This window comes from Leptodactylus fuscus, chromosome 3 (genome assembly GCF_031893055.1).
Source record: "Leptodactylus fuscus isolate aLepFus1 chromosome 3, aLepFus1.hap2, whole genome shotgun sequence".
Classification (NCBI taxonomy): Eukaryota; Metazoa; Chordata; class Amphibia; order Anura; family Leptodactylidae; genus Leptodactylus; species Leptodactylus fuscus.
The window spans coordinates 155,586,712-155,601,421 of record NC_134267.1 but is presented as its reverse complement, the minus strand read 5'-3'; the positions used below and the strand labels follow the sequence as shown (position 1 = coordinate 155,601,421).

General features: G+C 46.1%; 1 protein-coding gene across 2 annotated transcripts in view; it reads right to left on the bottom strand.

Annotated features, from left to right (window-relative positions):
* MCF2L2 (MCF.2 cell line derived transforming sequence-like 2) overlaps positions 1-14,710 on the bottom strand; it is a 274,167-nt gene that overhangs the window by 62,204 nt on the left and 197,253 nt on the right. For both annotated transcript variants that reach the window (XM_075268595.1, XM_075268594.1), the window contains exons 21-22: positions 12,274-12,399; positions 9,627-9,848 (exon numbers count right to left, since the gene is read on the bottom strand). In XM_075268595.1, the coding sequence (XP_075124696.1) occupies positions 9,627-9,848; positions 12,274-12,399 (348 nt within the window). The remainder of the gene's footprint in view (positions 1-9,626; positions 9,849-12,273; positions 12,400-14,710) is intronic.

Genomic DNA, 14,710 nt, shown 5'->3' with positions numbered 1-14,710 from the left:
TGGTATACAGTGCCATTGTCTGACTGGGAATTCAAAGAATATATTGGGGTTATAAATACCCTCATTTCTTGCTACTGCCATATAGTGCCAGTTTCTGACTGGTAATTCAAAGAATATATTGTGGTTACGTGCACCCACAATTTTTACTACTGGTATACAGTGCCATTGTCTGACTGGGAATTCAAAGAATATATTGGGAATACAAATACCCTCATTTCTTGCTACTGCCATATAGTGCCAGTTTCTGACTGGGAATTCAAAGAATATATTGGGGTTACGTGCACCCACAATTTTTACTACTGGTATACAGTGCCATTGTCTGACTGGGAATTCAAAGAATATATTGGGGTTATAAATACCCTCATTTCTTGCTACTGCCATATAGTGCCAGTTTCTGACTGGTAATTCAAAGAATATATTGTGGTTACGTGCACCCACAATTTTTACTACTGGTATACAGTGCCATTGTCTGACTGGGAATTCAAAGAATATATTGGGGTTATAAATACCCTCATTTCTTGCTACTGCCATATAGTGCCAGTTTCTGACTGGTAATTCAAAGAATATATTGTGGTTACGTGCACCCACAATTTTTACTACTGGTATACAGTGCCATTGTCTGACTGGGAATTCAAAGAATATATTGGGAATACAAATACCCTCATTTCTTGCTACTGCCATATAGTGCCAGTTTCTGACTGGGAATTCAAAGAATATATTGGGGTTACGTGCACCCACAATTTTTACTACTGGTATACAGTGCCATTGTCTGACTGGGAATTCAAAGAATATATTGGGGTTATAAATACCCTCATTTCTTGCTACTGCCATATAGTGCCAGTTTCTGACTGGTAATTCAAAGAATATATTGTGGTTACGTGCACCCACAATTTTTACTACTGGTATACAGTGCCATTGTCTGACTGGGAATTCAAAGAATATATTGGGGTTATAAATACCCTCATTTCTTGCTACTGCCATATAGTGCCAGTTTCTGACTGGGAATTCAAAGAATATATTGGGGTTACGTGCACCCACAATTTTTACTACTGGTATACAGTGCCATTGTCTGACTGGGAATTCAAAGAATATATTGGGGTTATAAATACCCTCATTTCTTGCTACTGCCATATAGTGCCAGTTTCTGACTGGTAATTCAAAGAATATATTGTGGTTACGTGCACCCACAATTTTTACTACTGGTATACAGTGCCATTGTCTGACTGGGAATTCAAAGAATATATTGGGGTTATAAATACCCTCATTTCTTGCTACTGCCATATAGTGCCAGTTTCTGACTGGGAATTCAAAGAATATATTGGGGTTACGTGCACCCACAATTTTTACTACTGGTATACAGTGCCAATTTCTAACTAGGAATTCAAAATGTGCAAGGCTCCCGGAAAGGGACGTGGACGAGGCCGTGGGCGAGGTCGGGGGAATGGTTCTGGGGAGCAAGGTAGCAGTGAAGCCACAGGGCGTCCCGTGCCTACTCCTGTGGGGCAGCAAGCATTGTGCCACTCCACAGTGCCAGGGTTGCTTGCCACATTAACTAAACTGCAGGGTACAAACCTTAGTAGGCCCGAGAACCAGGAACAGGTCTTGCAATGGCTGTCAGAGAACGCTTACAGCACATTGTCCAGCAGCCAGTCAGACTCTGCCTCCTCTCCTCCTATTACCCAACAGTCTTGTCTTCCTTCCTCCCAAAATTCCGAAGCTTTACAGAACAATAACCCAAACTGTCCCTGCTCCCCAGAGCTGTTCTCCGCTCCTTTCATTGTCCCTCAACCTGCCTCTCCACGTCACGATTCCACGAACCTAACAGAGGAGCATCTGTGTCCAGATGCTCAAACACTAGAGTCTCCTCCATCTCCGTTTGATTTGGTGGTGGATGACCAGCAACCCACCCTCATCGACGATGATGTGACGCAGTTGCCGTCAGGGCATCCAGTTGACCGGCGCATTGTGCGGGAGGAGGAGATGAGACAGGAGTTGGAAGAGGAACTGGTGGATGATGAGGACACTGACCCGACCTGGACAGGGGGGATGTCAAGCGGGGAAAGTAGTGTGGATGTTGAGGCAGGTGCAGTACCAAAAAGGGTAGCTAGAGGCAGAGGCAGAGGTCAGCAGCTTAGGCGAAGCCAGGCCACACCCGGAATCTCCCAAGATGTTCCAGTTCGTACCCAGCCCCGAAAAACTCCCACCTCGAGGGCACGTTTCTCGAAGGTGTGGAGTTTTTTCAAGGAATGCGCCGAGGACAGATATAGTGTTGTCTGCACAATTTGCCTCTCGAAATTGATTAGGGGCTCTGAGAAGAGCAACCTGTCCACCACTTCAATGCGCCGTCATTTGGAATCCAAGCACTGGAATCAGTGACAGGCAGCAACGGCAGGACAAATGCCGCCTGCCGTTCACGCCACTGCCACTGCCTCTGCCTCTGCCACTGCCACTGCTGACTGTGCTGGCGATGCACTCCAGAGGACGAGCCAGGACACCACTTCATCTGCCTCCGCCACTTTGTTGACTTCTACCTCATCCTCCCCTGGTCCTGTCTTATCTCCTTCTCCTGCACCATCAAAGGCACCATCAGGCGTTTCTTTACAACAACCCACCATCTCTCAGACATTGGAGCGGCGGCAGAAATACACTGCTAACCACCCACACGCGCAAGCCTTGAACGCCAACATCGCTAAACTGCTGGCCCAGGAGATGTTGGCGTTCCGGCTTGTTGAAACTCCCGCCTTCCTGGACCTGATGGCAACTGCGGCACCTCGCTATGCCGTCCCTAGCCGTCACTACTTCTCCCGGTGTGCCGTCCCCGCCTTGCACCAGCACGTGTCACTCAACATCAGGCGGGCCCTTAGTTCCGCGCTTTGCACAAAGGTCCACTTGACCACCGACGCGTGGACAAGTGCATGCGGACAGGGACGCTACATTTCACTGACGGCACACTGGGTGAATGTAGTTGAGGCTGGGACTGCTTCCCAAACTGGCCCGGTGTACCTCGTCTCCCCGCCTAACATTCCTGGCAGGGACACGAGAAGAACACCCCCCTCCTCCTCCTCCTCTACCGCCTCCTCCTCCGCCACCGCCTCCTCCTCCGCCACCGCCTCCTCCTCCGCTGTTAGATTGACCCCAGCTACGAGTTGGAAACGTTGCAGCACTGGCGTTGGTAGACGTCAGCAGGCTGTGCTGAAGCTGATCAGCTTGGGGGACAGACAGCACACTGCCTCCGAGGTGAGGGATGCCCTCCTCGATGAGACGGCAATATGGTTTGAGCCGCTGCACCTGGGCCCAGGCATGGTCGTTTGTGATAACGGCCGGAACCTGGTAGCAGCTCTGGAGCTTGCCGGACTCCAACATGTTCCATGCCTGGCCCACGTCTTCAACCTAGTGGTGCAACGTTTCCTAAAGAGCTACCCCAATGTTCCAGAGCTACTGGTGAAAGTGCGGCGCATGTGCGCCCACTTTCGCAAGTCGACAGTAGCCGCTGCTAGCTTAAAATCTCTCCAGCAACGCCTGCATGTGCCACAACACCGGCTTTTGTGCGACGTCCCCACACGCTGGAACTCAACGTTTCAGATGTTGAATAGAGTGGTTGAGCAGCAGAGACCTTTGATGGAATACCAGCTACAAAACCCTAGGGTGCCACAAAGTCAGCTGCCTCAGTTTCACATCCATGAGTGGCCATGGATGAGAGACCTTTGTGACATCCTACGGGTCTTTGAGGAGTCCACAAGGAGGGTGAGCTCTGAGGATGCGATGGTGAGCCTTACAATCCCGCTCTTGTGTGTTCTGAGAGAATCCCTGATTGACATCAGGGATAACTCAGATCACACAGAGGAGTTAGGGATAGCATCCGATCCGTCACAGCTGGAGAGTAGGTCCACACATCTGTCCGCTTCACTGCGTTTAATGGAGGAGGAGGAGGAGGAGGAGGAGGAGGAAGAAGAGTTGTCCGATGATGTGATGGTGATACAGGAGGCTTCCGGGCAACTTCGAATCGTCCCATTGTTGCAGCGCGGATGGGTAGACATGGAGGATGAGGAGGAAATGGAGATTGAACTTTCCGGTGGGGCCAGAGGAGTCATGCCAACTAACACTGTGGCAGACATGGCTGAGTTCATGTTGGGGTGCTTTACAACCGACAAGCGTATTGTCAAAATCATGGAGGACAACCAGTACTGGATCTTTGCTATCCTTGACCCCCGGTATAAAAACAACATCTCGTCTTTTATTCCGGTAGAGGGGAGGGCCAATCGCATCAATGCTTGCCACAGGCAATTGGTGCAGAATATGATGGAGATGTTTCCAGCATGTGACGTTGGCGGCAGGGAGGGCAGTTCCTCCAGTAGGCAACCAAGTTCTCACCGGTCCACACAAACGAGGGGCACACTGTCTAAGGTCTGGGACACCTTGATGGCACCCCCTCGCCAAAGTGCCGCCACGGAGGGTCCTAGTGTCACCAGGCGTGAGAAGTATAGGCGCATGTTGCGGGAATACCTTTCCGACCACAGCCCTGTCCTCTCCGACCCCTCTGCGCCCTACACGTATTGGGTGTCGAAGTTGGACCTGTGGCTTGAACTTGCCCTATATGTCTTGGAGGTGCTGTCCTGTCCTGCCGCCAGCGTCCTATCTGAGAGGGTGTTCAGTGCAGCCGGTGGCATCATCACTGACAAGCGCACCCGTCTGTCAGCTGAGAGTGCCGACCGGCTCACTTTGATAAAAATGAACCACCACTGGGTAGAGCCGTCATTTTTGTGCCCACCTGTGTAAAGCACCCCAACATGAAACTCCATGTCTGTACTCAACCTCTCCAATTCCTCCGCATCCTCATACTCATCCACCATAAGCGTTGCACAATTCTGCTAATACTAGGCTCCCTCCACCCTGATTTCCACCAACTCTGCTGGTTAGAGGCTCCCTCCACCATGAATTTGCCCAAACTGGGCTGTTTAGAGGCTCCCTCCACCATGAATTGGTCCAAACTGGGGTTTTTAGAGGCTCCTCCACCATGAATTGGTCCAAACTTGGCTGTTTAGAGGCTCCCTCCACCATTAATTGGTCCAAACTGGGCTGGTTAGAGGCTCCCTCCACCATGAATTTGCCCACACTGGGCTGGTTAGAGGCTCCCTCCACCATGAATTTCCCAAAACTTGGCTGTTTAGAGGCTCCCTCCACCATTAATTGGTCCAAACTGGGCTGGTTAGAGGCTCCCTCCACCATGAATTGGTCCAAACTTGGCTGTTTAGAGGCTCCCTCCACCATTAATTGGTCCAAACTGGGCTGGTTAGAGGCTCCCTCCACCATGAATTTGCCCAAACTGGGCTGTTTAGAGGCTCCCTCCACCATGAATTGGTCCAAACTGGGTTTTTTAGAGGCTCCCTCCACCATGAATTTGCCCACACTGGGCTGGTTAGAGGCTCCCTCCACCATGAATTGGTCCAAACTGGGTTTTTTAGAGGCTCCCTCCACCATGAATTTGCCCACACTGGGCTGGTTAGAGGCTCCCTCCACCATGAATTTCCCAAAACTTGGCTGTTTAGAGGCTCCCTCCACCATTAATTGGTCCAAACTGGGCTGGTTAGAGGCTCCCTCCACCATGAATTGGTCCAAACTTGGCTGTTTAGAGGCTCCCTCCACCATTAATTGGTCCAAACTGGGCTGGTTAGAGGCTCCCTCCACCATGAATTTGCCCACACTGGGCTGTTTAGAGGCTCCCTCCACCATGAATTGGTCCAAACTGGGTTTTTTAGAGGCTCCCTCCACCATGAATTGGTCCAAACTGGGCTGTTTAGAGGCTCCCTCCACCATGAATTTGCCCAAACTGGGCTGGTTAGAGGCTCCCTCCACCATGAATTGGTCCAAACTGGGCTGGTTAGAGGCTCCCTCCACCATGAATTTGCCCAAACTGGGCTGTTTAGAGGCTCCCTCCACCATGAATTGGTCCAAACTGGGTTTTTTAGAGGCTCCCTCCACCATGAATTGGTCCAAACTGGGCTGTTTAGAGGCTCCCTCCACCATGAATTTGCCCAAACTGGGCTGGTTAGAGGCTCCCTCCACCATTAATTGGTCCAAACTGGGCTGGTTAGAGGCTCCCTCCACCATGAATTTGCCCAAACTGGGCTGTTTAGAGGCTCCCTCCACCATGAATTGGTCCAAACTGGGGTTTTTAGAGGCTCCCTCCACCATGAATTGGTCCAAACTTGGCTGTTTAGAGGCTCCCTCCACCATTAATTGGTCCAAACTGGGCTGATTAGAGGCTCCCTCCACCATGAATTTGCCCACACTGGGCTGGTTAGAGGCTCCCTCCACCATGAATTTCCCAAAACTTGGCTGTTTAGAGGCTCCCTCCACCATTAATTGGTCCAATCTGGGCTGGTTAGAGGCTCCCTCCACCATGAATTGGTCCAAACTTGGCTGTTTAGAGGCTCCCTCCACCATTAATTGGTCCAAACTGGGCTGGTTAGAGGCTCCCTCCACCATGAGTTTGCCCAAACTGGGCTGTTTAGAGGCTCCCTCCACCATGAATTGGTCCAAACTGGGCTGGTTAGAGGCTCCCTCCACCATGAATTTGCCCAAACTGGGCTGGTTAGAGGCTCCCTCCACCATGAATTGGTCCAAACTGGGGTTTTTAGAGGCTCCCTCCACCATGAATTGGTCCAAACTTGGCTGTTTAGAGGCTCCCTCCACCATTAATTGGTCCAAACTGGGCTGGTTAGAGGCTCCCTCCACCATGAATTTGCCCACACTGGGCTGGTTAGAGGCTCCCTCCACCATGAATTTCCCAAAACTTGGCTGTTTAGAGGCTCCCTCCACCATTAATTGGTCCAAACTGGGCTGGTTAGAGGCTCCCTCCACCATGAATTGGTCCAAACTTGGCTGTTTAGAGGCTCCCTCCACCATTAATTGGTCCAAACTGGGCTGGTTAGAGGCTCCCTCCACCATGAATTTGCCCAAACTGGGCTGTTTAGAGGCTCCCTCCACCATTAATTGGTCCAAACTGGGCTGGTTAGAGGCTCCCTCCACCATGAATTTGCCCAAACTGGGCTGGTTAGAGGCTCCCTCCACCATGAATTGGTCCAAACTGGGGTTTTTAGAGGCTCCCTCCACCATGAATTGGTCCAAACTTGGCTGTTTAGAGGCTCCCTCCACCATTAATTGGTCCAAACTGGGCTGGTTAGAGGCTCCCTCCACCATGAATTTGCCCACACTGGGCTGGTTAGAGGCTCCCTCCACCATGAATTTCCCAAAACTTGGCTGTTTAGAGGCTCCCTCCACCATTAATTGGTCCAAACTGGGCTGGTTAGAGGCTCCCTCCACCATGAATTGGTCCAAACTTGGCTGTTTAGAGGCTCCCTCCACCATTAATTGGTCCAAACTGGGCTGGTTAGAGGCTCCCTCCACCATGAATTTGCCCAAACTGGGCTGTTTAGAGGCTCCCTCCACCATGAATTGGTCCAAACTGGGCTGGTTAGAGGCTCCCTCCACCATGAATTTGCCCAAACTGGGCTGTTTAGAGGCTCCCTCCACCATGAATTGGTCCAAACTGGGGTTTTTAGAGGCTCCCTCCACCATGAATTGGTCCAAACTTGGCTGTTTAGAGGCTCCCTCCACCATTAATTGGTCCAAACTGGGCTGGTTAGAGGCTCCCTCCACCATGAATTTGCCCACACTGGGCTGGTTAGAGGCTCCCTCCACCATGAATTTCCCAAAACTTGGCTGTTTAGAGGCTCCCTCCACCATTAATTGGTCCAAACTGGGCTGGTTAGAGGCTCCCTCCACCATGAATTGGTCCAAACTTGGCTGTTTAGAGGCTCCCTCCACCATTAATTGGTCCAAACTGGGCTGGTTAGAGGCTCCCTCCACCATGAATTTGCCCAAACTGGGCTGTTTAGAGGCTCCCTCCACCATGAATTGGTCCAAACTGGGTTTTTTAGAGGCTCCCTCCACCATGAATTTGCCCACACTGGGCTGGTTAGAGGCTCCCTCCACCATGAATTGGTCCAAACTGGGTTTTTTAGAGGCTCCCTCCACCATGAATTTGCCCACACTGGGCTGGTTAGAGGCTCCCTCCACCATGAATTTCCCAAAACTTGGCTGTTTAGAGGCTCCCTCCACCATTAATTGGTCCAAACTGGGCTGGTTAGAGGCTCCCTCCACCATGAATTTGCCCAAACTGGGCTGTTTAGAGGCTCCCTCCACCATGAATTGGTCCAAACTGGGTTTTTTAGAGGCTCCCTCCACCATGAATTTGCCCACACTGGGCTGGTTAGAGGCTCCCTCCACCATGAATTGGTCCAAACTGGGGTTTTTAGAGGCTCCCTCCACCATGAATTTGCCCAAACTGGGGTGTTTAGAGGCTCCCTCCACCATGAATTTGCCCAAACTCTGCTGGTTAGAGGCTCAATCCACCCTGATTTTCAAAACAAATGTTGGTGCCAACCTCAACTTACTACAAGGGCCAAATTCACTGCTGGTGACAAGCTCTCCTCACTGCAAGTGCCAAATACACATGTTTCAAGGTGTTTTCCTACTGTCAGAGAGGTGGTATTGAGTGTGTAAAGTGTGTAGTTGTTAGGCAGTGATGTTGGGGTAATAGAGGGTCTTTGGTGTGTTAGATGCCCCCAGACATGCTTCCCCTGCTGTCCCAGTGTCATTCCAGAGGTGTTGGCATCATTTCCTGGGGTGTCATAGTGGACTTGGTGACCCTCCAGACACGGATTTGGGTTTCCCCCTTAACGAGTATCTGTTCCCCATAGACTATAATGGGGTTCGAAACCCGTTCGAACACACGAACATTGAGCGGCTGTTCGAATCGAATTTCGAACCTCGAACATTTTAGTGTTCGCTCATCTCTAAAAGTAACATCAACACAAAAGTCTCACGTATTATCTGAATTACAGCAAAAACAAGATACAAACTTACATTTCATATCCCATACCATATACACAGTACGAAAACCTTACCCACACCTGTATATACCCACTTCTACAATCACCGCAGACGAAGTCGCGGGTACCAGCTAGTGTCCCATACATTCACTTCCACCTCACCAATCTGGTCCTGTTCCAACAATTTCCCCTTTTAGTCCCTCTCAACACAAAAGAAATGACCACTCAGTCAATCTTTGACCGTACAATGACCTACCTCAAATCGTCATTGGCTGAGTGGTATTTTCTTTCAATATAATTTTCAATCATTGGACAACCCCTTTAGAGAGGAACGTTCATAGGAATCCCAACTATTTGCATCCTTTGCGGCTCCACTGATTTCAGTACAGTTTGAATTTTCTCTTTAGCCCCCACCATCTCTGAGCAATAAGTGCAGTTAGTTTCAGCATCCAATATGCTAACTAGGCTCTCTACTGTCAGGTGGGTGGTCCTGGGTTGGAGTAGATAACTTGAGACTGCCCACCTCATTGCAGAGATCCCAATTAGCAAACAAGGTACTGACACAGAAATGATTGTTCACTAATAGTGGAATTTAGAAAAAAAATCCAACTGTGTAAAAATCAGTGACGAGAAGTCTATTACAGAATGCAAAGAGTTGGAGTTGGTGGAGGAGCTAAAAGGCCCTCTTTAATATGCAACATTATGTACAAGGAAGGACAAGGGGGAGATTACCTTCAGTGCATGCTTGAAACTGTATGAAGGAGATTTTTCATGTCCTTCTGTGCTCTCCTCCCTCTTCTTGCAGAAAAGAAGGGTTTTGGCATACAAAAAGAGATGCCTTTGCATTGGTTTAAATCTGGCCAGATCTTTTACTTTATTATGGCCTTTCTTGTGATCGGTCCACACATTAAATGAGCCCTGCATAAGCAGCTTCCCAAGCTCACTGAGATCGCCCTGCAAGCAGAAGATACAGATAAAGTAAGAACTAATAGCTTTAAAGCAAAACTAAACTCTCAAACATCTCAGTAAGCGGGGTGAAATAACTTTTTCACATAGGGCTAGGTTATTTTAAATATCTTTTTTCCGTAAATAAATGATATCATTATTTAAAAAACAGTTTTTAGTATTTACTAAGATTATCTGTGTCTAATATTCAAGCATATTTGATCATCTTAATACTTTTTGACACTAGGTTCACATCTGAGCTAGGCTTACCATCGTTTGGGTCCGCCAGAGGATCCGAATGATGGAGAGCTGGACTGCTAAAATAACAGTTACATGCGGACACTGGTGGACCCCATTAACTATAATGGGGTATTCCAATTGTCCGCTGTTTTCATACTGAAAGTGGAGGACTCCGTGCAGGACTTTTCACCTTGACGATTTTTGGCTGTTTCCGTGGTAGAGTCTCCATTGGAGTCTCTGGTGCAGATGTGAACCCAGCCAAAGTGTTACAAATTTGCAAAAAAAAAAAAAATCTGTAAGGCAGCAAATACTTTTTTACAACCCTGTATATATACACATATGGGCAAAATGCTCTGCAACTAAAATTAACAGTCAGGCTGCATTTTTTCAGCTTTTTTTCCCCCTACAATGTGTGGATGAAATTAACTAATTGTCTGATTTATTACCATCTCCGGCTTGAAGAAATCTAGGATTTAACAGAAAGGAACCACAATTTGTTAATAAAGAATAATACAACATTTATTATTGACACAAATGTTGCCAGAAAATCAAAAGTTACTGTTTAAAGGCAGTAGTTTTATTTAATTTGTTTTCTTTATCAGTATGTCTTTTTTGAAGTGTGGGAGGAAACCCATGCAAATGCGGGGAGAACATACAAATTCCTTGCAAATGTTGTCCTTGGCAGGCTTTGAACCCAGGACTCCAACACCGTAGTGCTAACCACAGAGCCACCGTGCTGCCTTCTTTAAAGGCAGTAGTTGTACACTGCTATATTATGGCAGACTACACAAAGAATCAAGCAAAAAAGGCCCAGGGTTTTAATAACTGTCTATGGAAGAGAACCAATTTTGCTGCATAACTAAACAACCATACAGAAATATCTTCGATTGATATTTGCCTCATCAATTCTATCTTCACATTTTCAATGTAATACAGTATATACATAACAAAAAAAGTTACAATCAAATGATTCTTTTCCTAACCACCTTTATTTGTGGATGTCAAGTTTACACAAATCTGCTTAGTTACAAAGTATGCCTAGAAATCTGTATAACTTATATTATATACATCTCTGTATATTCCCTTATATGTGTAAATAAGTAACTAAGGCGGTTTTAAATCTATAAATACTAAAAAGGTATGCTTATGATGGTGTAAATTCTTAGATGCTTTGTTGTATTAGTATACCTTTGTTTGGATTGCAGAATTTGTTAGATTACTGCCAGGAAACCTAAGACATATGTCTGTCTGAGTTTACTCAGATTTGTTTTGCTATTATACCTCTGATCTCCTGTGTTGTGTGTAGTTTAAGGTATTTGTGGTTAAACAATAAATCCTGTGACTGAGTTACATAGTTTACTGAAATAACTCCAGGACCCTTGAAACAATACCCTGAACCTGGCTGATATTGTCTGATTCCTGTATGTGACCATGCAGCAGGTGATAAACAAACATTACTGGAAGTGTGTTGCTATGCAGTTGAAGATCTCCACTCTATTGTGTTACATACAGTTTATAGCTACACATAGTTTAAGCTGAGATAGACCTGGTTCACATCTGCATTCGGTATTCCGTTCTGGAAGTCTGCATGGGGACCCCCCCTCCCGAACAAAATACCGAACACATTGGCAAGCGGTGAGCTTATGAAAGCACACGGACCCCATAGACTATAATGGGGTCCATGTGTTTTCCACACGGTGTCCGCATGTTGCATGCGGACAGAAATGTACTTCATGATCTACTTTCCTGTATGCAAGACTTGTGCGGACACTGCGTGGAAAGCCCATGGACCCCATTATAGTCTATGGGGTCCGTGTGCTTTCACTCCTCATCACTTGTCAATGCGTTCGGTATTCCGTTTGGGGGTCCTCATACGGACTCACTCAATGGATTACCGAACGCAAATGTGAACTGGGCCTTAGCCTAAGGCTCCATATTGCAGAAATGCAGCATTTTTCGTTGCAGATTTTGCTGTGTTTTTTGAGCCAAAGTCAGTAGTGGATTTAACAGAACGTCAGCATTTCCGTTGCATGTAGTTTTCTGCAATGTGTGCAGGGATTGTAAAACGCTTCTGTTTTTGCTGTGGTGTTTTCAGTGCAGACATACTGCAGCGTACACCACCTGGAGTACTGGCCTTAGAGTCATAGGACATCTTATACTTGTATGCTACATTTCGAATTTGTCCAATGAATACCTCATATCCAGTAATGGCTATCTGGTGCATAGAGTCATTCACAGATTTTATTATGTCCAACACTGTTGCAAGAGCTTCTTCTAACTCAGCAGTTCCTTCAGAATTCTTGCTGCATTTCAGCATTTCCTATTAGAAAAATCACAAAAAAGTGAATTGAGGAGTCAGTATAATGTATGTACAGATTATATACATTTTTTTTTTTACATTTACAAATCTGTTTATCGTGTTAGCCTATCACAGTTGTTAAACTCAGCACAAATTCAAAGAAAAAAAATTACCCCACGGTGAATATTGATTTTGTTAATTTTACAGAAATATTACATAGTATCTGTCGCAGAAAACACCGAAAATCAATGGAAAGAAAAGCCCTGCACAGAAAGCGTTTCTCTTTTGCTGCTTTCCGTTTGAAAATGGTGGACAACCGACGACACCCATTATAGTCAATGGGGTCCACGTGAAACCTCTGATTTAGCAGTTAGTGTAAACCTAGCATAAAATAAAACAAAAAATCTAATTCTATATTTGCATTTATTCCACTGCAGATCCTTCTGTCAATAGGAAAAACCCTTTTCAATGTGAGTGAATGGTAAAATATAATTTAAAATTCATATATATATATCTACAGTCATGACTATAAGTGTTAGCACCCCTGAAGTTTTTCCAGAAAATGAAGTATTTCCCCAGATATTATTGCAATTACACATGTTTTGTTTTACAAGTTTATTTCCCTTGGGTGTATTGGAACAACAAAAACTGAGAAAAAAAACCAAGTGTGCATAATTTCACGCAAAGCTCCAAAAATGGGCCAGACAAAATTGTTGGTAAATAACTTTGTTTCGAGCATGTGTCAAGTAACAGGTGCGGGCAATATAAAAATCACACCTGAAACCAGATAAAAAGGAGTGAAGTTGACTCAATCTTTGCATTGTTTGTCTGTATGTGGCACATTAAGCATGGAGAACAGAAAGAGGAGAAGAGAACTGTCCATCTTTAGAGATTTTGATGTTCCTTTGTCCAAGTTGCGCAACATAATCAATAAGTTTACACCCTATGGCACTGTAGCTAAACTTCCTGGACTTGGATGGAAGAGAAAAATTGATGAAAGGTTTCAACACAGGATAGCCCGGATGGTGGATAAGTAGCCCCTATCAAGTTCCAAAGATATTCAAGCTGCTCTGCAGGTTGAGGGAGCATCAGTTTCTGTGCTATTGATCCATTGACATTTGAATGAAATGAAACGTTATGGCAGGAGACACAGGAAGACCCCACTGCTCAAACAGAGACATATAAAAGCTAGACTACAGTTTACCAAAATGTACGTGAGTAAACCATCCTGTGGACAGATGAGACCAAGATAGAGGTTTTTATGGTAAAGCATATTATTCTACTGTTTACCAAAAATGAGCCGACAAACATAGGAAAACAGTAACAACAGTCAAATATGGTGGAGGTTCAAAGATGTTTTATGGTTACTTTGCTGCCACTGTATGAAAGGCATCATGATATCTGAAGATTACCAAGGGATTTTGGGTCACGATGTAGGGCCCAGTGTCAGAAAGCCAAGTTTGCCTTCTATGTCATGGGTTTTCCAGTAGGACAATGACTCCAAACAAACTTCAGAAAGCATCTAGAAATGGATGGAAACAAAGCGGTGGAGAGTTCTGAACATTTTTGATCACCATGACATTTTTGCAGAGCTGAAACGCCAGTAAAGTGGAATCCCCTGATATGTGACCCCATTTTGAACTACACCCCTGAAGGAATTTATAGAGAGGTAAAGTGAGCATTTATAACCCCCAAGTGTTTCTATAATTTATTATCATATATGAATACGCAGCTGAGAGAGGTGAAAATGACAATTTTTCCAGGAATACGTCATTCCTGTGTGTAATATGTTGTGCCCGACTTGTATCAGAGATGAACGCTCTAAAAGCTGTTGTGCCTGGGATACCCGTTTAATAGTTTTTGGAGTGTGTATCTCTGCTGACATAAGCTGGGCACAATACATCGGGCACTGAAATGGTTATCTCTATTAAAATTTCATTTTGAACTTTTCATTATCAGCTGCGCATTCATTTCTGGAAATTAAATAAATGCAACCCCCAAGGGTTAAATATACTCGCTACTCCACTTTATAAATCCCTTCAGTGGTGACATGGGTGCATATTCCACTATATTGGCAATTCAGGGGCTCTGCAAAAGTGGCATGACGTCCTAAAACCAAACTGTGCTCCAAAAATCAAAATAGCGCTCCTTCCCTTCTGTGCCTGGCTGTGCGCAAACAGCAGTTTATATTCACTCATGGCATTAAGCACATAATCCTGGGTACACCAGGGTCATACATGTGGGCATAAACTGCCATTTGGGCACATAGCAGGGCGCAGATGTGAAGGAGAGCTATAAGCTTTTGGATCGCAGATTTAGATTGTTGGTTTTT